This window comes from Oncorhynchus kisutch, linkage group LG15 (genome assembly GCF_002021735.2).
Source record: "Oncorhynchus kisutch isolate 150728-3 linkage group LG15, Okis_V2, whole genome shotgun sequence".
NCBI lineage: Eukaryota > Metazoa > Chordata > Actinopteri > Salmoniformes > Salmonidae > Oncorhynchus > Oncorhynchus kisutch.
In genome coordinates, this window is record NC_034188.2 from 27,003,439 (window position 1) to 27,025,047 (window position 21,609).

General features: G+C 45.7%; 2 protein-coding genes across 14 annotated transcripts in view; both read left to right on the forward strand.

The window, feature by feature from the left end:
* Nucleotides 1–3,317, forward strand: part of LOC109905947 (janus kinase and microtubule-interacting protein 1) — a 75,622-nt gene extending 72,305 nt beyond the window's left edge. For 5 of the 6 annotated variants that reach the window (XM_031789965.1, XM_031789967.1, XM_031789969.1 and 2 more), the window contains 5 exons: nt 281–349; nt 477–554; nt 2,677–2,742; nt 3,080–3,124; nt 3,205–3,317. In XM_031789965.1, coding sequence (XP_031645825.1) covers nt 281–349; nt 477–554; nt 2,677–2,742; nt 3,080–3,124; nt 3,205–3,231 — 285 coding nt within the window. In that variant the 3' untranslated portion in view covers nt 3,232–3,317. Of the gene's footprint in view, nt 1–280; nt 350–476; nt 555–1,450; nt 1,658–2,676; nt 2,743–3,079; nt 3,125–3,204 lie in introns of all 6 variants that reach the window. The other variant, XM_031789973.1, reaches the window with a different exon arrangement.
* Nucleotides 3,318–3,653: 336 nt separating this feature from the next.
* LOC109905092 (centromere-associated protein E) lies at nt 3,654–20,371 on the forward strand. Of its 8 annotated transcripts, none has more exons than XM_031789962.1 (20): nt 3,758–3,868; nt 4,481–4,696; nt 5,321–5,468; nt 5,868–6,767; nt 7,043–8,944; nt 9,215–9,598; nt 9,711–9,830; nt 9,909–10,064; nt 10,143–10,259; nt 10,462–10,584; nt 10,971–11,024; nt 11,249–11,518; nt 13,082–13,192; nt 13,351–13,599; nt 13,969–14,563; nt 14,652–14,782; nt 14,925–14,978; nt 15,144–15,374; nt 15,724–15,858; nt 17,768–20,371. In XM_031789962.1, exons 2-20 carry the CDS (start codon nt 4,515–4,517, stop codon nt 17,942–17,944), a joined length of 6,039 nt encoding a protein of 2,012 aa, XP_031645822.1. In that variant the 5' UTR covers nt 3,758–3,868; nt 4,481–4,514; the 3' UTR covers nt 17,945–20,371. The 8 variants fall into 8 exon arrangements, with proteins under 8 accessions (XP_031645819.1, XP_031645822.1, XP_031645821.1 ...); XM_031789961.1 differs by having other exon boundaries at nt 7,043–8,922; nt 9,172–9,598; XM_031789963.1 differs by having other exon boundaries at nt 7,043–8,650.
* The last annotated feature ends 1,238 nt before the right edge of the window (nt 20,372–21,609 follow it).

The following is a 21,609-nucleotide window of genomic DNA, read 5'->3' on the forward strand; positions in this document are numbered from 1 at the left end:
CTCGTCTTTCTCCTCCTTTCCTTCTCCTCCTCTTCCTCCTCCTCCTCTTTCTTCTCCTCCTCTTCTTCCTCTTCAACTATTCCTCCTTCTCCTCCTTCTTTTCTTCTTCCACCTCCTTCTCCTCCTCCTTCTTGTCTTACTCCCCCTTTTCTTCTCCTCCTCCTTCTCCTTATCTCTGAGCCTGCCTCTTACACCTACTGGACTATTATCTACTGAGTATTTAACTGTACAGTATGTGTTGAGTGTCTCTCTCTCTCTCCCTCCCTCCCTCCCTCCATAGTGGTTAAAGCAGATCGACAGCACAGAGGCAGCCTTGACCCAGAGGATGATTGACCTGGAGAATGAGACGGTGAGAGACCCCCAAAAAAACATCTGACCAAGTATCAGTGGTTTTTCACTGTCTCTGACGTGACACCATTGTCATGGTGATGCAATGATGTGATTTCATATCCTGTGTTGTGCTGTGGCTGTTCCAGGACCAGTTCAGTAAGCAGAAGGGTTTCATGGAGGAGGAGCTGGACTACAGGAAGCAGGCCCTGGATCAGGCCTACATGGTATGACACAGCAACATGATGGGACAGGAGGGTTACTCTACAGCTGTCTCCTGCTTGTAGGAAGTGTCTGCTAAATGGCATATAGTGTATTATAATTATATATTACAATAGTCATTATATTATCAAGATGGCATGCAATAGTTTCATAAAGTATATGTTTTAGACCTAGATGTAGACCCACTGTCAGCCCTCTAAATTATGTAAACCCATCAAACATCACTAACCCACAGACCAAACCCTGCTATTTGAGTTTGTCATGTGTTGTCGGGATACTGCATCTTCTACCTCAATGAACCCGTGTTTGCACGGGGTGCTAAAGGACAGAAAGAGACACACCCTCCTGTCTGGGGAGAATGGCTGTGCATGAACTGTTCAGACACATCCCAAACACTCTCTCAGAACAGTACGATCCCGAGACAGGACGTCTAGTGATTCCCCCAGTGACGTGTGTAATTCTAATGAGACTGTGTATCAAGAGGAACTAAACGTAGACTAGAGATGTGTGAATGTTCCCAGTACAGAGAAGCCTGTATGTTTTTTACATTCTTCCCATCTCTAACTTGATTTAACAGTCACTACCACCATGAGTCAGGTAACAGGAGTATCTTGCACTCACCATCATTTATTCATTTGATTCACTGTGTGTTTTCGTGTTTTTAGTTCCACTTTATACAGTGTCAATAGAAGCATGTATTTACATGGTCACTACACTGACATTATAAGCCGTAAATAGGCGTAACAGTTGTAAGTATTATGTAACAAAGTGGACTTAGTACCTACACTGTAGTTACCATGAAAAACACACCATTATAGTGACACTAGATATAAAGCGGAACAGTGTTTTCCATCTCGGCCATGGTCACAGTGGCGTACCTGTGTATGTGGCTGTATGGCAGAGGATCGCAGAGCTGGAGGCGACTCTGTATAGCGCTCTGCAGCAGGAGCCGGGGGGGCGTGCGGTCGCAGAGTCTCTGTCGGACAGGCAGAGGGAGGAGCTGGGGCTCGCCGTGGACAAACTGCGGAGACAGATACTCAGGCAGAGCCGCCAGTATGACAGTCAGATCTTACAGGAGCGCCTGAAGCTCCTACAGCAGGCCCAGCAGGTAAGGAAAGGCCTTAACCTGCAGCCGCCACAGAGAAAAGATGCAGTATCCCTCCTGCTTGTGTGTGTGTGTGTGTGTGTGTGTGTGTGTGTGTTTGTTTCCTTGTATTTTGTGTATTCCACCAAACCTCAACATTTCACAGAAGTCCTATCCTTATTCTATTAGTCTTTATGCTCCTAACCTCAACACGACACTCCTCCTAACCTCAACACGACACTCCTAACCTCAACACGACACTCCTCCTAACCTCAACACTCCTTGCTTCAGAAACTAACCATCAACTGTCTAATCAATAACACAATAGGAGTTTACTAAAGACATCAATTATAATTGAACATTCTCCATAACCGACCTGCAGCTGAGACATTTTTCCTAGTCTTCTCTTCATTGGTCTCTCCTCCACCAGCCCTGCTGGGTGCAATACAGGATCTCAACCTAATCCTGTCCCCCAAAACCAGCTATTTTCCAGACCCTGCCTCTCCTCTGGCTGACTCAGCTTCCCGTGGTTATGATCTAAGCAGCTTTCAGGGTTCAGGTCAGCCACGAGAATGTGATCAGTGTGGTTCCAGTGTTTCATAACTCTATCAGGATTACTTACCAGTGGACTGGTTTGCTTCCAGTGAAGGTTTTGGATTTCACGCTTGTCTGAGTCTGTCTCAAATAGTGTTTAGAGGAGAGGAAAGGAGCAAATGGAAGTGTGCGTGCGTGTGTAGCCAAGACCGAAGGTCGGTCAACAAATCAGCTCATGTGGTCTGGACAAAGATTCACCATTGTTCCACTTGCTCGTTGTCATGGCAGCAGGATTTTTTTAATTTGACGCTCTGCAACAGCTGCCATGGTAACATGGGAGTAGGGCAGCTTCTGGGAATACATGTGGAAAGGGTTGTCGTCACTTTCATTAGCAACTGTTTAACAACCACAGCCATTTATTTGTTCTACTTCTAAACTATAATACAGAGCCTGTGGTCAGTAGGAAGTTGACCTCCTGAACCATATGTTCTGTGTTATTTGCCTTACAGAGAATAAGACAGTTGGAAGGCATGATTGACATGCAAAAGAGACAAGTCAAGGAAATTGAAGAAAAGGTATATATGTCATTTCTCTCTCTGTCTAAGAAACATCTATGTATGTGTTGTGGGCACAGGTGGCTAGTGTAACCTAATTTGGGGAGGCTGGGATCATGGTAATGACTGGAAGGAAACAAAATGACTGGTATCAAACACATGGTACCACTCTATTCACTTCATTCCAACTATTATTATAAGCCTCCCTTCACCAGCCTCCTGTGGTTGTGGGTCATGAGAGCAGGCAGTAGGACTCTTCAGTTAGAATTCTGAACAGTAACGTGTCTTCTTCTCTCCTTTTTTTTAACATTATTATGATTTGTTTAGTTCTTCTTCCTGTTTTTGTTTTTCTCTCTAGCTTTTATTATTGGGCCTTAATGACACTGACACGGACCGCCATCAGGTAATGACACAGAGCTACGCAGCCTCCCTCATACTGTGTAATAACAGGATGATGACGCTGACCATCATTTGTTTCCTCAGGTGCTAAGGCGCTCAGGTGGAGAATGAGGAAGAAACACACAACATGTAATTTCTTTTAATGTTTTTTTTTTTTAGATGGTTCACAAACCTTATGGCTTTTTTTGATAAACATGCATTTTTAACCTGGGATGCAGAACATAACAAAACCATGACTTTGAAAAGTGAACAAATCCCAGAGACATATAAAGAGAGGTATATCAGTGTTTTTTAATAGAAAGGAAGTCTCGCCTACAGTTTCTGCAAGTGGAACAATTAGCCAAACTCTAACGTGAGTTCTAAAAAGCATAAACATTGTGGCTGCAACACTGAAGCGGGTCAATAAGGACAACATTGATTGAGTCAGTGCCTCAGATGAATTTAGAACCACACAACGAAAGAGTGCATTCGGAGAGGAGGGAGAAAGAGAAGGAGAAGAAGAAGAAGGGGGAAAGATGGGAAGGGGGAAAGAAAGCAGGTGGCCTTTCTAACACAGACTAGCCAAGTCCTGGGCACTGGACATTCCCGGAAAGCTCAGCGCATGAAGGTCTCCATGGAAACGTCTGTCACGGCCACGTTGAAAGGGTAAGAAGTGAAAGCTCTTAGTAGGTTTCGCAGTAGAGACACCAGAGGACTGAGGGGACGGGAGGAGTCTAGACGGTGGAAGACAACAAAGACTCTTCAGTATGTAAGTTACTTTATATTACCACAGCACTATTTTACAATTATGACTAACTTTAGGTACCTTGACAAAACAAACCCAATACAAATACTTCCTCCTTCAGCTCTGTTCTGCAGTTCTGAGTTATCCATTGGCTTCACATTGCATTCATTCATTAGCTTAATCAGAGTTAAGCAGTAACTTGGCTAACTGGGAGAGAAAGGTGATGGGATGAGGGGGGAGGAGGTGGTGAGGTAACTTTAGACGCATGTCTGAAGCTAGTCAGCTACTTGCTGCAGCCGAGCTGCTGCTCTCATGATTAATGCAATTTGTGTGTGTGTGTGCGTGTGTGTGTGTGTGTGTGTGTGTGTGTGTGTGTGTGTGTGTGTGTGTGTGTGTGCGTGTGTGTTACACCACAGCAAAGGGTCAACAAAGAGATGGAAGAGAGGACAAAGAGAGAGAAAGAGGGAGGTCAGAGAGGGATATAGAGAAAGAGGAGAGGGGAGGAAGTTTTTGAGAAAGAGAGGGGGGTGTGACTGAGGTTGGAGAAGGAGTGTGTTTGTTGGTTTGCTACCGGACAGTGGATGAATGCAGGGAGAGGATCAGTAAGGTTTCTGAATGGAAACCGTTGGTTTGCAGGTTCTAGAGATGAGGTCACCCATGAACAACAACCATGGAGGGGAACATGATTACAACAGCGGGGACCGGAACCGGAGCTCACTCTGTAACCATGGTAACAGGTCCCACTGGCACCCCGGACCTCCAGGTTCTGACCCACAGAGTGAAGCTTCTAGAGCACAGCCTGAGAGACAACGTCAGCTCCTTCACTGAGTCTGAGAGCGCTCTGCACAGCAGGTGAGGAGCAGGTGACATAGAGACAGGGATCATGTATCACACAGCTACAACATATGGCCACAACCATATCACATTGCACATCCTGTACTCACATGCAGCTTACCAAGCAGCATTTTGCCATAGTAACAGACTGTTGGTTACCTCTTAGCATGATATCACTGTGTGGGGTTTATTTCAAACATTGCAGTCAGTAAGGTATGTGTGCACACTTCTATTTTCTCTTGGACTTATGACAGGCAAAAACAATTTGACAGTAGGATGTCTCATCTCTGTTGAATGCTAATGTAATGCTATGCTAATCGTGTAATGCTATGCTAATCATGTAATGCTATGCTAATCATGTAATGCTATGCTATTCATGCAATTCTATGCTATTCATGTAATGCTATGCTTATCATGTAATGCTATGCTAATCGTGTAATGCTATGCTAATCATGTAATGCTATGCTTATCATGTAATGCTATGCTTATCATGTAATGCTATGCTTATCATGTAATGCTATGCTAACCATGTAATGCTATGCTATTCATGTAATGCTATGCTAATCATGTAATGCTATGCTAATCATGTAATGCTATGAAAATGTAATGTGATCTAATGAGTCATGTTGTCTTCCTGTGCAGGATTAGAGAGTTGGAGGTGTCAGAACAGAGCCTGCTACAGAAGGTGGAGGACCTTACTTCCAACTCAGTCCTCCACTGCCCCAGCATGCTGCAGCGCCAGAGGCTGGATGAGCGGCTCCACACGCTGAGGGAGGAGGTACGCTCCATGGTGAGAGACAGAATTGAGCTTTACATGAGCTTCAATGAGGCATAGCAAACATACAAGTACTGGAAGCTGTACTGTACATGTAGTGTAAGCCTGTTTTAACTCAGGTACTAGTATAGTGTAAACCTGTTGTAACTCAGGTAGTGTAGTGTAAACCTGTTGTAACTCAGGTATTAGTGTAGTGTAAACCTGTTGTAACTTGGGTATTAGTGTAGTGTAAACCTGTTGTAACTTGGGTATTAGTGTAGTGTAAACCTGTTGTAACTCAGGTATTAGTGTAGGGTAATTTATTGTACTTTATTGTAATTGTAAGAAGAAGGAGAATGCAGGGAGTATGCGAGTATCATAACTCTATTGTAGCTCAGGTGTAAAGTTATTGTAATCTCCCTGTCTCTGTCCCAGTCCCAGGAGAAGGAGCGTGGGGATCGTGTGTGGAGGGAGAGGCTGCGGCGCTGCCAGGCCCAGCTCAGGGCTAAAGAAGAGGAGATGGGCCGCCAGTCTCAGTACTTTGAGCACTTTAAGAGCCAGCTGCACCACAAGCTAGGCCTGGCCAGAGACAGAGAGCAGGGCCTGCAGACCAGACTCCACCAGATGGAGCGACCGGTGCTGGAGATGAATGTATCTGCTGCCACCTACATAGCCCCTGTCAACACAGCTAGCACCAACTCTGTTACTGCAGACAATGTCAAGTCCATCATGGTACCAACCTCAGGCCAACAGAGAACAGAGACAGAGAGACTGCCCCACCCAAGGGAGGAAGGAGAAGGAGAGGAGGAGGACGGTGAGGAGAAGACACAGCGGAGACACTACGGACAACAGCTCCAGCAGAAGCAGGGAGCGAATGATAGAGAAATAGAGGGAGAAAGAGAGGGGGAGGAAGGGGAAGATGGTGAGAGTCTGGGGGGTGAGGCTAGACTGAGAAGCTTCATCCTCAGCCTCCAGGAGGACCTCAGGGTTCTGCTGGAGAGGGAGGAGCAGGGGCTGGCGGAGCAGAGGGGGCTGATGGAACAGTTGGAGGAAGCGCAGGAGAACAACCACTTCTTGTCCTGTACGTTGGAGGAGATGAAGACGGTGGTCCACAGACTGAAGCTGACAGAGAGCTCCCTGATGGAGGAGGTGGAGGAGCTGCAAGAGGAGAACCAGAGACTGTGTCAGAGGCTCAGCCACACTCTGAGACAGACCAACCACAGCCTGGGTTCTACTGACCCGAGCCCTGTCTCTACCCCCAGCCTGGCTACCTCCCTGCCAAACACCCCTGGCCTGGGTCAACCAGTTCCCTGCTCTGTGAACAACACTGACCCGGTGAGTGATGAGATGAAAGTTCATGTAGAGGGGACTCTGTAAATCAGTGTAAGAGTTGGAGAGTTAAGCCTCAAGAATGTGAATGATTACGATTATAAGCTAACCTTATTTTAGGATTGTAAAATGGATTATAATTTGGGATTATCATGGGTCCAAAGTGGAATGTTGATCTGAGTAACTACAGAGGAACTAACGAGTGTGGCCGGCTTGTGTGTTTGAGACTGGGATCTGCTTTTTGATGAACCTCTAATGTGTAGTGTTCATCATCTATGCAGGTGAAGATGATCCCAGGCCAGGCTTCACTAGACACACACCCCTCTGCTCAACACCATGGAGCAACAGAGAGGTCGCAGGAAAACTCCACTCTGCCTCTGCCCCAGCCGGACCTCCTGAACCTCTCAGGCCACCGTAGCCAGAACCCCGGCCTCATATCCCTGGGTACTAAGAGCGTTGAGGGTCTGGGGGAGTTGACCCTGAGGGACTGGTGTCCTGGTCCTGGGGGCTTCCCCTCTCTCAACCTGGAGGAGGGGACAAGCGAGGAGACTGAGGCCCTGAAAGAGGCTTACAGGAGCATGGGGGGCGACATGGACTCACTCCGGGACCACAGGGACCAGCTGGAGAGCACTCTACGACACACACAGGACCAGCTGCACAGGGTGACCGATGAGAACGCCCGACTGAAATGTAAACTCAGGGCGCAGGGAGAAACAGGGGCCTGCGAGGTGGAGCAGGGGTCCTCACTTGTAGGCGAGAGCATGACAAATGTCCAGGAAAACAAGGTGTCAACTCTAAACCTCATACCCCAGAGTTGCAGAGATCTCACTGCAACTCCATATCAGAATGATACTATCCTAGCCTTAGCCCAGGATGACCTGTCCCTGTATGCCTTAGCCCAAGATGACCTAGCCCTAGCCTTGAACCAGGAGAACCGGGCCCTGGGCAGGCGTATCCAGGAGCTCCTAGCCCACATAGAGAGCCAGGAGGGGGAGAGTGAGAGGGAGCTAGTCCAGCTCAGGCTGCAAGTGTCCCTGCTAGAGAGGGAGAGCACCAGGCTGGAGCAGGAGAACCTGGAGCAGGGAGGTCTCATCACTGAGCTGACCAGGAAGACTGAGGATGACCTCAACACTATCATAGAGCTGCAGGAAAGACGGGTCGAGAGCAGTCAGCTAGGCCTACAGCAGGGTGACAGTGGTTTGACCATTGAGTCAGAGTCAGAGTGCGGTCAACAGGGTGAGCATGCGGTCGGCTCAGTGCACGCTCAACAGGGTCAACCCACAGTAGGGGTTGTGACCAGTTTACAAGGTGATCAGACGCCAGGGTCAGTGAATAGTGGTGTACCACAGGTTGACCACACGGTTGAGTCAGTGTGTAGTCAGCAGGAGGACCGTTTGACCACGGAGTCAACGTGCAGGCTTAGAGAGAAGAGGGACGAGCTGATTGGCTATCTCAGTGATCTCAAAGAGGAAAGAGAACAGGTAGCCCTCTCACTTAGCAGTCAGACAGAGGAGAAACACCAGCTAACACGCTCCATGTGGGTTCTGAAAGAAGAACGCGACCAGATCCATAAGTCACTCTGCAGTTTAAAAGAAGAGAAAGAACAGCTGACAAGGTCCCTCTGTGGTCTGAAAGATGAGCGAGACAAGGTGACGCGGTCAATGTGTGGTTTAAAAGAGGAGAGAGACCAGCTGACAAGGTCCCTCTGTGGTCTGAAAGATGAGAGAGACAAGGTGACGCGGTCAATGTGTGGTTTAAAAGAGGAGAGAGACCAGCTAGTTCAGTCAATGTTTGGACTCCAGGAGGAGAGAGACCAGCCAGTTCAGTCAATGTCTGGACTCCAGGAGGAGAGAGATCAGCTAGTTCAGTCAATGTCTGGACTCCAGGAGGAGAGAGACCAGCTAGTTCAGTCAATGTCTGGACTCCAGGAGGAGAGAGACCAGCTAGTTCAGTCAATGTCTGGACTCCAGGAGGAGAGAGACCAGCTAGTTCAGTCAATGTCTGGACTCCAGGAGGAGAGAGACCAGCTAGTTCAGTCAATGTCTGGACTCCAGGAGGAGAGAGACCAGCTAGTTCAGTCAATGTCTGGACTCCAGGAGGAGAGAGACCAGCTAGTTCAGTCAATGTCTGGACTCCAGGAGGAGAGAGACCAGCTAGTTCAGTCAATGTCTGGACTCCAGGAGGAGAGAGACAAGCACTCGCAGTCTCTCTTCGGCCAAAAAGATGAGAGAGGCCAGTTGATGCAGTCAATGTGTGGTTTAAAGGGACAGCGACACCAGCTAACACAGACACTCAGCCATCTAGAGCAGGAAAGAGACAAGCTGTCATCTCTCAGCCTTCAAACACGAGAGCGGTACCAGGTGGACCAGTTTGTCTCTGATCTAAAAGAAGAGAAAGAGCAGCTAGTTAGGTCAATGGATGTTCTGAGAGAACAGAGAGAACAGCTCACAGAGGAGAGAGACCAGCTAGTTCAGTCAATGTCTGGACTCCAGGAGGAGAGAGACCAGCTAGTTCAGTCAATGTCTGGACTCCAGGAGGAGAGAGACCAGCTAGTTCAGTCAATGGATGTTCTGAGAGAACAGAGAGAACAGCTCACAGAGGAGAGAGACCAGTTGCAGATGGACGTCGCTACTCTACGGTATCAGCTGCTGTTACAGGGGCGGAGCCACAACCAGCAGCCCTCAGAGAACCACGTTGGCAAGGCAACACGCACAGAGGTTGTGGCTACAGAGAGAGGGGTTCAGATGCCAAAAATGCATGATGATGGTGATGTCACTCATAGATGTCTGGCCACGGTCTACTCCTACAAGACCATCCGTCTGGCACAGTCTGCACAGGTAGGAGGGAATCTTTGTACTTGTGTGAGTTGTTATGTATGTTGGCACTGAGTTTCTGTCAGTAGTAGCGTGTCGCAGGGCTGTGTGAGTTATAGCATATCCCCGTATCCAGGACCACTTGGGAGAGAAAGAGGGAACAGATATGGAGCAGAGTGAACTGATGAGGGAGATCGAGTCGCTGGGGTTAGAACTCAGAAGCTCACGAGAAGTACTGAAGAAGACCCAATCAGAGGTGAGCGCTCCTTTCTTCCTGTCTTGGCCAATCAGAGGAGAGGTCAGAACCATGACTGAACAGAATCTGTGTGTGCAGGCTCAAAGGTGGTACCGTGAGCTGGGTGTGTCTGAGGTCAGACGAGAGGAGGCTGAGAAGAGGGCGGGAAAGGCAGCCAATGAGGTGAAGGGGATGAGAGAGGAAACCAAGGAGGTGGAGAAGACAAAGAGGGAAAACCACACACTGAGAGCAGAGGTATGGATAGAGAAAGTATCCCTCTCACTAACCACCATAGTCATGTCATGATAACCCACTGGCTGTGTCTGTTGTTAGTTGGGAGAGGTGAAGAGCAGACTATTGTGTCTGGAGAGAGAGAAGACCGATGCTCACTCACTGAGGATCAAGATCCAAGAGAAGTTCAGCTTGCTTCAGGCTGAACTCAAAGCCAAGGTGTGTGTTGCTTCAGGCTGAACTCAAAGCCAAGGTGTGTGTTGCTTCAGGCTGAACTCAAAGCCAAGGTGTGTGTTGCTTCAGGCTGAACTCAAAGCCTAGGTGTGTGTTGCTTCAGGCTGAACTCAAAGCCAAGGTGTGTGTGTTGACTAAATCTTTCTATGTGTGTACTGTATACCTGAATTTGTGATCGTTCACGCAGAGTGTTGCTCTGAAGGAGCTGAGTTCAGAGTACACATCTCTGAAGGGAGAGCAGGGCAGCAGAGAGGACTGGAGCAACACACTCACCTTACTGAGGGTGCGCTATGATGACATCAGAAATAAGGTAAACTGCCTTTTGTCAGCTAAGATTGGTAAAGGTTACCCTTAAGTTTACCAATTTAGGTAGAAGGCATCCTTTTGCGCAGATTTAGAATCAGTTTAATACTCTACCATCCCCGAATCCCGAGCCTTACCTGTTAGGAAGAAAATTCAAAACTGACTTGAGATCAGTGTCAAGGAGCAACTTCATCCTAGTCTGATAAAACCACAGCTCTCTGCTTAGTGATGTTTGTTCAAAGACATGCAGAATGAATTGTATTGGAAGAGAGCTTTTACAATATCAACAGAGCTGTATTTGTGGTCAGTGTTTTTGGTTTACTGTAATGATTTGTTGTTATTTCCAGTCCGTGTATTTAGTCTAATGGCTATGTCTCTCCTGACTTTCTCCAGTACAATGTTCTCCTGAGAAAGAGTCAGACGGATCTGGACATAGCTCCTCTAAAGGTGAGGGGGGTGGAGAATGGGGGTAGTCTGTTAGTCTGGTTTGATACATGGTTGTTTGAAGCTAAAATAAGATTTGGTGTTGGACTTGTTTTGACTGACAGCTGTTGTATCCAATGGCAGGCCAGGCTGCCAGGTTTTGGTTTTGATTGACTAATGATCTGTCCAATGACAAGTCAAGCTGCCAGGTTTTGGTTTTGATTGACTGATGATCTGTCCGATGGCAGGCCAAGCTGTCATGCCTGGTGGTGAAGTGCCAGCAGAGGAACAGTCTACTGGTGCAGTTGATGCGAGCCCTGCGTCGGTATGGCTGCCTGGACTACAATCTGACCCAGGAGGCTGAGGACCTGCTTAATGACACAGCACTGCAGGACTACGCCAGCACCTTCACACCCCCATCCACTGCAGCTCTGCAGGAGAACACCCACCTTCTCCCACCTGCAGCCTCGGAACGACCAGAGTGCTCACAGACCTCTGCTGCAGCCTCCGCAGCACAGGTAAGAGATGTGGTAACACAGAGGTTTTCAAACCTCTCCTCGGGACCCCCAGCCGTTCCATATATTCAAGCTATTCCACAGCTAGTACACCGGATTAAACTTGTCAACTAATCAAGCCCTTAACTACTCGATTCAGGTGAGTTAGTGCAGGGCAACAACAAAATTGTGACATTTCCGATCCCGAGGAGAGTTTTGAAACGCACCACAGTAACACACCATATGTCACGCCCTGACCTTTGGTTAGGTCAGGGTGTGACGAGGGTGGTTTGTTTAGTTTTTGTATGTCTAGGGTTTTTGTAAGTCGAGGTGTTTATATGTCTATGGTTGCCTAGATTGGTTCTCAATCAGAGGCAACTGTTTATCATTGTCTCTGATTGGGGACCATATTTAGGTAACCATATTCCTTGGGTATTTTGTGGGTTGTTATTCTATGTTTAGTTGCCTGTCTGCACTAGCTATATTAGCTTCACGGTTCGCTTTGTTCAGTGTTCGTTCTTTCATTAAAGAAGTATGTGCGCTTATCACGCTGCGCCTTGGTCTCCTCCATATGACGACCGTGACACCATGCCACTGCACTGAACCACTAACTCATCTTAGTACAGTGTGAAACCAGTAGTGTAAAGTACTAAAGTAAAAATACTTTAAAGTAGTACTTAAGTAGTTTTTTGGGGAATCTGTACTTTACTATTCATATTTTTGACAACTTTAACTTTTATTTCACTACATTACTAAAGAAAATGATGTACTTTTTCTCCATACATTTTCCCTGACACCCAGAAGTACTCCTTACATTTCAAATCAAATGTTATTTATCACATACACATGTTTAGCAGATGTTGTTGCAGGTGTAGTGTTTCTAGCTCCAACAGTGTAGTAATATCTAACAATTCACAACAAAACACACAACCTAAAAGAAAAATAATGGATTTAAGGAATATATAAATATTAGGATGAGCAATATCGGAGTGGCGTGGACTAAAATACAGTAGAATAGAATACAGTATACGAGATGAGTAAAGCAAACATATGTAAACCTTATTAAAGTGACTAGTGTTCCGTTATTAAGGTCTACCATTTTGAATGCTTAGCAATTCAGGGAACTGGTCCAATTCACGCACTTATCAAGAGAACATCCCTGGTCATCCCTACTGCCTCTGATCTGGTGGACTCACTCAATAATGGAAAAGAGGTCTGAATGTTGCAGTGTGCCTCTGGCTATCTGTAAATAAAAAAGATAAAAGAAAATGGTGCCGTCTGGTTGGCTTAATATAAGGCATTTGAAATGATGTATACTTTTACATTTACTTTTGATACATAAGTATATTTAAAACCAAATACTTTTAGACTTTTACTCAAGTAGTATTTTACTTGGTGACTTTCACTTTTACTTGAGTCATTTTCTATTAATGTAACTTTACTTTTTCAAGTATGACAATTGGGTGCTTTTCTCACCACTGTGTAATACAGAAACATACCTCACACCAGCTGAAGGGGTTTATAACATAACACACCTGTGTAAGGGGTTTCCCTGGCCATCTCTGAGGGGTTGTGCTCTCTCCCTAGGAGCTGAGTAAAGCTGTGTCTGAAGGCAGTAGGAGGGAACACTTCAGAGTGTGTGTGGCCACAGCAGACTACTGCCCCTCTCCGAACATGCCTCACACTCTACTGCCAATGGTAGTTAGATTTAGAAATATTACAACTCTCAGTTTCTGTGGCACACAGTATTCCATCACAGGGCATTGTTTTAATTCATATAAATACATGACAACAAATGATATCTTGTTGCATGTCTTATACAGTAGGCTTATATTATCCACACATTTTTGTTACAGCTGCCCCTTTCTGCGGGTGAATCAGTCCAAGTCACTGGACTCACAGACAGACATGGGATGTACCATGCCGAGGTGAAAGGGGAGTCTGGCCTGGTCCCTGCCCGTTTCTTAGAGGAGAATGGGAGACCACTCATCCTGACTTCCCCCTCGCCAGAGAGATGTGCCAGTCTGACTAGGAAGCTGACCAGTCCAGGGAAGATAATCAACCTTCACCAGCAGTTGCAGAACACTCTCTCCAACAGCTACCAGGTAGGCCTATAGTACAGCTTCAACCATGTCTATGCTACCTACCTTCACACAAGTTATTTTAGATTTATTTAACCTTTATTTAGACAGGGAGTCAGACTGAGACCAAGGTCTCTTTTCCAGATGAGCCTGTATAGCACCACAATACACATCAAAATACAATAAACACTTTAAACTGCACATTCATATAAAAAACAGACACATATTAAATATTGAGTAACTTGTTTTCAACGGAAACTTCAGTTGTGGTAGAATTAAGTATCAAAACACACAATGCTATGCTAACCAGGCTTGAAGGACTGCAAATGTATATTGTTTATGCACAAAGTCCCAATATAGTCTACACAACCATGTCACCCATTCTCTCCCTAGGTTTTCCCTTCCAAGACCATCCCCCAGGTTTACTCCAGTCCCCCTCCAGGACAGGGGTACTCCCCAGGATACCCCAACCACAACCCTGCTGCCCCCAACCGACCCAAGCATACCCTTGTAGCAACTACCCCTATTATTACTAGTACTAGTCTCCTATCTGCCACTGCCCCCACTAAAACTACCAGTGATGGTGCTACCTCTTCAAAGCAGACCCCAAACAGAGCACATCCAACTACCAGCACTCCTATCTACACCACCACTACTGCCCTTAGCAGTGGTAAAGAACCCCTCTCTAAAACTGTCTCTGCTGCTGCTACCTCCAATGTTACAACCCCTGTTAATACCCCTCCTACCACTGTGGCCCGGACTGTTAAAGCACAGACTACCACTGCCTTGTGGAGCACTGCCCCCACCAAATCTGCCCCTCCACCTATTACCGCTGGAACTACAGCCACCACCAAAATGGCCCCCATCACTACTACTCTTCCCCTTGCTGAGTTGTCACGACTGCCTGATGAGGATCATTGCATCAAGAAGCCCCTCTCCAACCTCCAGCCTGAACAAGCTAAACCACCCAAACCCAGAGCTATACCAGGTGCAGTAGCCTACACAATACACACTGTTGACTGTACACTCGACGGAAAGCATACGTGTCTGATTGTCTTTGGTCCCGCCCCTCTTAGAACCTCCAGCTGAGGTGAGCTCTGTTGAGGTCATCAGGACGGTGGGACAGAGCAGCCTCATGATTGGTTGGGAGAGACCGCCACTGGATGAGCTGGGCTGCAGCAACAGAACCTTTGTGTATGGATACATGGTAGGCTGCTCCTCTCGCCTTGGATACATTAGAATGTAAATGGATGGCTTTGGTGTTGTTCATTCGGTGCTCTGTGTATGCCTTGCTCATCTCTCTCTCTCTCTCTCTCTCTCTCTCTCTCTCTCTCTTTCTCCCTCCACAGATCTATGTGGAAGGGGAGTTCCACAAGTCTGTCATGAGCTCTGCATGCACGAAGGTACGGTATGAAGCAGTCCTTTGACAACATGCTCCACCTTTCCTCCTCCTCTTTCTCCTCTTCCTGTTCTAATGATGCAATAATATTCATCACTGTGTGTGGTGTTTCTACGTCTCATCAGTTGAATGGTTGAAGATGACAGTGTGTATCTGTCCTCTCTTTCAGTGTATTCTGGAGAATCTGGATCTGTCCGGCCCAGTCCACATCAGTGTTCAGACCCTGGGATCCAACGGTCTCTATGCAGAGAAGGTCCACCTCATCTACAGGGGAAAACGCACCCAGTTTAGGACAGATCACACCCGTGTCAACACAGCTTCTGCTGCTCCCTGCACAGACCCTGCCTACCGAGACTGCAGGACTCCGCCCACACACCGACACAATGGCTCCACCCAACCAGTGAGTTCTACAGACATGCCCACTTCTAAATTGACACACCCACCACATGATCACTTTTGCCCTGACCATTTTGGGAAACTTACCCTGACCCAAAGTTTTCATCTTTTAATCTTTTACTGCATATTTTCAGCCACACTCTCCAGTTGAAACCTTACTCACCCGACTCAGCAAGTCCAACGGTCTTGATGTGTTCCTTTTCAGTTGCTGTGTTTCATTGAAATCTGTATGAAATAATGAAATGTGATGCATTCATAAATATCTACATTTACAGTCATCTCTTCTGGGCTTGTGTATTAATGTGTGTGTGTCTGTGTGTGTACTCTGCGTGTGTGTGTGGCGTGCCTTTCAGCTTGTGGCCATCTACAACTACAACCCTCTGAAGGACAGTCCTAACCTCCACCCCAGCAGAGAGCTGACCCTGAGAGAGGGAGACACCGTCATGCTGCTAGGCAACCCACGCAACGACGGCTTCTGTCAGGCCGAGGTGGGCCAATCAACAACATCCAGTCAACAGTCATTTACCAATCAACTTGCAGAATTAACTTGTAGTTTGAATCTCTTTATATCGGATCATCATGTGTATGCAAAGGGCATTCTGGAAAGTATTCAGACCCCTTGACTTTTTCCACATTTTGTTACGTTACGGCCTTATTCTAAAATTGATTAAATTAAATGTTTTACTCATCAATCTACACACAATACTCCATGATGACATAATGAAAAACAGGTTTTTAGAAATTTTAGCAAATGTATAAAAAGACCAAAAAACAGATACCTTATTTGTGTAAGTATTCAGACATTAGCTATGAGAATTGTAATTGAGCTCAGGTATATCCTTTTTCCATTGATCATCCTTGAGATGTTTCTACAACTTGATTGGAGTCCACCTAGGGTAAATTCAATTGATTGGACATGATTTGGAAATGCACACACCTGTCTATATAAGGTCCCACAGTTGACAGTGCATGTCAGGGAAAAAAACAAGCCACGAGGTTGAAGGAATTGTCCGTAGAGCTCCGAGACTGGATTGTGTCGAGGCACAGATTTGGGTAAGGGTACCAAAACATGTCTGCAGCATTGAAGGTCGCCAAGAACATAGTGGCCTCCATCATTCTTAAATGTAAGAAGTTTGGAACCACCAAGACTCTTCTTAGAGCTGGCCGCTCGACCAAACCAAAAGGCACCTGAAGACTCAGACCATGAGAAATAAGATTCTCTGGTCTGATTAAACCAAGATTGAACTCTTTGGCCTGAATGCCAAGCGCCACGTCTGGAGGAAACCTCGTGCTGTGGGGATGTTTTTTCAGTGACTAGTCAGGATCGAGGGAAAGATGAACGGAGCAAAGTACAGAGAGATCCTTGATGACAATCTGCTCCAGAGCCGTCAGGACCTCAGACTGGGGGTGAAGGTTCACCTTCCAACAGGAGAACGACCCTAAGCACACAGCCAAGACAGCGCAGGAGTGGCTTCGGGATAAGTCTCTGAATGTCCTTGAGTGGCCCAGCCAGAGCCCGGACTTGAACCCGATCAAAAATCTCTGGAGAGACCTGAAAATAGCTGTGCAGCGATGTTCCCTATCCAACCTGACAGAGCTCGAGAGGATCTGCAGAGAAGAATGGGAGAAACCTCCCAAATAGAGGTGTGCCAAGCTTGCAGCGTCATACCCAAGAAGACTTGAGGCTCTATTCGTTGCCAAAAGTGCATTAACAAAGTACTGAATAAAGGTTCTGAACACTTATTTAAATGTGAAATAAATGCAATTTAAAAATAAATAAAAAATAGTTTTGCTTTATCATTATGGGGTATTGTGTGTAGATTGATGAGGAGAAAAACTATTGAATACATTTTAGAATAAGGCTGTAACATAACAAAATGTGGAAAAAGTCGAGGGGTCTGAATGCTTTCTGAATGCACTGTAATTGAACAGATCTGTGTCTGAGAAATCTAACAGACTGTTATCTAACAGACTGTTATCTAACAGACTGCTATCTAACAGACTGCTATCTAACAGACTGCTATCTAACCAGACTGCTATCTAACCAGACTGCTATCTAACCAGACTGCTATCTAACAGACTGCTATCTAACAGACTGCTATCTAACAGACTGCTATCTAACCAGACTGCTATCTAACCAGACTGCTATCTAACAGACTGCTATCTAACCAGACTGCTATCTAACCAGACTGCTATCTAACCAGACTGCTATCTAACCAGACTGCTATCTAACCAGACTGCTATCTAACAAGACTGCTCTATCCAAACAGACTGCTATCCAAACAGACTGCTGTCTAACAGATGACTATCTTACAGACTACTATCTAGCAGACTGCTATCTAAACAGATGAGTGCAGCTGTACTGTAGATAGCTTACTGAGTGACTATGTGTTTCAGGTGAATGGCAGACGAGGTCTGGCTCCTGTGGCGTTACTAGAGGAAGTTCCTGTTCCAGACAGACATGTAAGCCCCGCCCCTCCCCAATCTTCTCCTGAGAGAGGAGCAGATGATAGGCCACTGTGCCTGCCAAACAGAGAGAGAACAAGATGGGCTTCAGTGACTGTCAATCAGTGAGAGAACAAGATGATGGGCCACTGTGGCTGCCAATCAAAGAATGCTTACCTGCAGAGAGATTATAGTGGACAGAGTTAATGACATCGTCAAACACTACCTGCTTGTGACACAAACATTCATAACCGCTCGCTGCCCAAAGTAATTTGAAATGGAAGGCTACAGTAGAGCATCAGCCTAAATGTGGGAAGTTGTGTGGCCCAGTTCGACATTGTGCTTCGATGGACAGTTCCTTATAGCCTACATAATACTCACTGAGATTGTCGAATCACCACTAACTGTCACCTCTATCAAAATGATCTCTAATCACCTCTATCAAAATCCCCACTGTTCTGTGTGTTATCTCTCATGGACAGACGCACGTAATATAGCTGGTATTGTAGTGTCTGTCAACAGACTGTGGGATGCGACGACTATCAAGGAACTTGATCAGTGATTTTTCATCACTGATAATTTTGGACAAATCACGATTTCGCATCTTTCGAATTTCGGAAGGGGAGGGGGACCTTTGGCCCATAGACTTGCCTGTAACTTGCAAAGGTGGGTGGAGCTACTGCCCTGCTTCCGCTGCTTGCTCTAGTCTCTTTTCAAACACATCTTCCCCGAGAAAAGAATTGAGTATCTAACTAAATTATGCAAAATTGTAATTCTGGGTTTCTGGGTTTTGACAAGTGTCAAAGGTTGGCCTAATGGATCTGACAACCTGTCTTATATCAAGTGCATTCATGGTAATAAAGCTAGGCCATTTTACTGGATCCTTTATCAAGCCAAATAGGGTAAAAAGAGGTCCATACCAAAGACTTGGATATTTCAGTTCTTTGTCGTTATACACTGAACAAAAATATAAATGCAAAATGTAATGTGTTGGTCCAATGTTTCATGAGTTGAAATGAAAGATCCTGGAAATGTTCCATTCACATAAAAAAATAATATCTCTCTAGTTTGGTGCAGAAATGTGTTTTACATCCCTGTTAGTGAGCATTTCCCTTTTGGCAAGATAATCCATCCACCTGGCAGGTGTGGCATATCAAGAAGATGATTAAACAGCATGGTCATTACACAGGTGCACCTTGTGCAAGGGACAATAAAAGGCCACACTAAAATGTGCAGTGTTGTCACACAACGCAATGCCACAGATGTCTCAAGTTTTGAGGGAGCGTGCAATTGGCATGCGGACTGCAGGAATGACCACCAGAGCTGTTTCCAGAGAATTTGATGTTTAATTTCTCAACCATAAGCCACCTCCAACATTGTTTTAGAGAATTTGGCGTGCGGTTTGCTGATGTCAATGTTGGAGGGTTATGGTATGGCGGTGGGATTATGGTATGGGCAGGTGGCGGTGGTGTTATAGTATGGGCAGGCATAAGCTATGGACAACGAACACAAGTGCATTTTATCTATGGCAATTTGAATGCACAGAGATACCGTGATGAGATCCTGAGGCCCATTGTCGTGCCATTCATCCGCTGCCATCACCTCATGTTTCAGCATAATAATGCACAGCCCCATGACGCAACGATCTGTACACAATTCCTGGAAGTTGGAAATGTCCCAGTTCTTACATGACCTGCATACTCACCAGACATGTCACCCGTTGACCATGTTTGGGATGCTCTGGATTGACGTGCACCACAGTGTGTTCCAGTTCTCGCCAATATCCAGCGACTTTGCACAGCCATTGAAGAGGAGTGGGACAACATTTCACAGGCCACAATCAACAGCCTGATCAACTCTATGCAAAGGAGATGTGTCACGCTGCACGAGGCAAATAATGGTCACACTGGTTTTCTGATCCACTCCGCTACTTTTTTAGGTATCTGTATTCTCGGTCATGTAAAATAAATAGATTAGGGCCTAAATAATTTATTTCAATTGACTGATTTCCTAATATGAACTGTAACTCTGTAAAATCATAGAAAATGTTGCGTGCTGCATTTCTATTTTTGTTTAGTGTATTTACAAAAGCCAATCATGGTTGATCATGGTTGATCATCGAATCAGGAATTTGATTGAGGTCTGAGATGTTCGACTGTAGAATCGAATCACTCGATGAAGTCAAGTCATTCAGATGGATAGAAATTTGTCACGGATATATATTTTTTGAGATGATTAAAGAACCGGAGGTATGCCATTGGGATGAACAGTACTGTATGGGTGCCTGTGGGTATCAGTCTCCTTTCATTTCCTCAGTCTCTGTCTACAGTCTAACTGAAGTTAATAACCTTTTACTTTTCTGTTCTGATCTGAAATGGAGAAAATACATTCTGTGTGAGACACATGACTACTACATACTTGTCCCTCCTCTGATTGTGGGAACGGCCATGGGGCCACAAATGTATTTCTGTATCACTCTGTGCATATGTCGTCATTTGATTTCCTAATGATTTCTTTAGACTGTATGAAGAGAATAAATGTTTAGATGACATCAGATATAGTAGTATGTCCTGTATTTTCTGGATTATACTGCGGTGTACAATCTTGATTTTACCACTAGAGGGCAGTCTTCGCAAACTTTCCAACATGCTGCCCTCAAAAGCCAAATTAATCTGTGGGTGTACTTGTACTTATCTCCTCTCTGTTTAGGGACTATTGAGCCCCCATGTGATGCAGGTAATTGTATATCAAAACTCCCACTGTGTGTTGCGTACAAACACTTACATATAGACTTGTTAGGGAATACTCTCACACACGCTTTGGAGGCAAGAGTGCCTTAATAACCGCCTGCTGTGGTCTGCTGCTGTGTGAACTCCTCAAGGTGTAAAACCCCATAGCTCAGCAGAAATAAAGTGTGTGTGTATGTGAGTATTCCCTAACAAGTCTACATGTAAGTGTTTGTACACAACACACGGTGGGAGTTTTGATATACAATCATCTGGGGAGATAGTTGCTCAATAGTCCCTAAACAGAGAGGAGAGGAGATAAGAACACCCACATCCTCAAACCCATACACCAACACACACAGTCGGACGACAACAGAAAAGAGAGAACTTGGTGAATGAGGTATGGGTTGTGGAGGAACTGCAGCATACATTTTTTGACTTATAAAATAAAGTCAAAAAATGATATATACCCATTGATTCTTGAATAATTTAAGGAAGGAACCCTTTTTAAAAATGTTAGCCTAAAATGATATACCCAAATCTAACTGCCTGTAGCTCAGGACTTGAGCGAAAAGTGCAAATCAATCCCAGAACAACAGCAAAGGACCTTGAGAAGATGCTGGAGGAAACAGGTACAAAGTATCTATATCCATAGTAAAACGAGTCCTATATTGACATAACCTGAAAGACCGCTCAGCAAGGAAGAAGCCACTGTTCCAAAACCGCCATTAAAAAGCCAGACTATGGTTTGCAACTGCACATGGGGACACAGATCGTACTTTTTGGAGAAATCTCCTCTGGTCTGACGAAACAAAAATAGAACTGTTTGACCATAATGACCATCTTCATGTTTGGAGGAAAAAGAGGGATGCTTGCAAGTCGAAGAACACTGTCCCAACCGTGAAGCACGGGGGTGGCAGCATCATGTTGTGGGGGTGCTTTGCTGCAGGAGGGACTGGTGTACTTCACAAAATAGATGGCATCATGAGGTTGGAAAATTATGTGGATATATTGAAGCAACATCTCAAGACATCAGTCAGGAAGTTAAAGCCTGGGTCTTCCAAATGG

What these genes read in the sequence shown, in the direction of transcription:
- LOC109905092 (XM_031789959.1), top strand. Translation starts at nt 4,515, where the DNA reads ATGGAGGGGAACATGATTACAACAGCGGGGACCGGAACCGGAGCTCAC. An exon ending in CTCACACTCTACTGCCAATG is followed by an intron (nt 13,193 to 13,350) that starts GTAGTTAGATTT and finishes TTTTTGTTACAG; the next exon opens with CTGCCCCTTTCTGCGGGTGA. An exon ending in CAAACCCAGAGCTATACCAG is followed by an intron (nt 14,564 to 14,651) that starts GTGCAGTAGCCT and finishes CGCCCCTCTTAG; the next exon opens with AACCTCCAGCTGAGGTGAGC.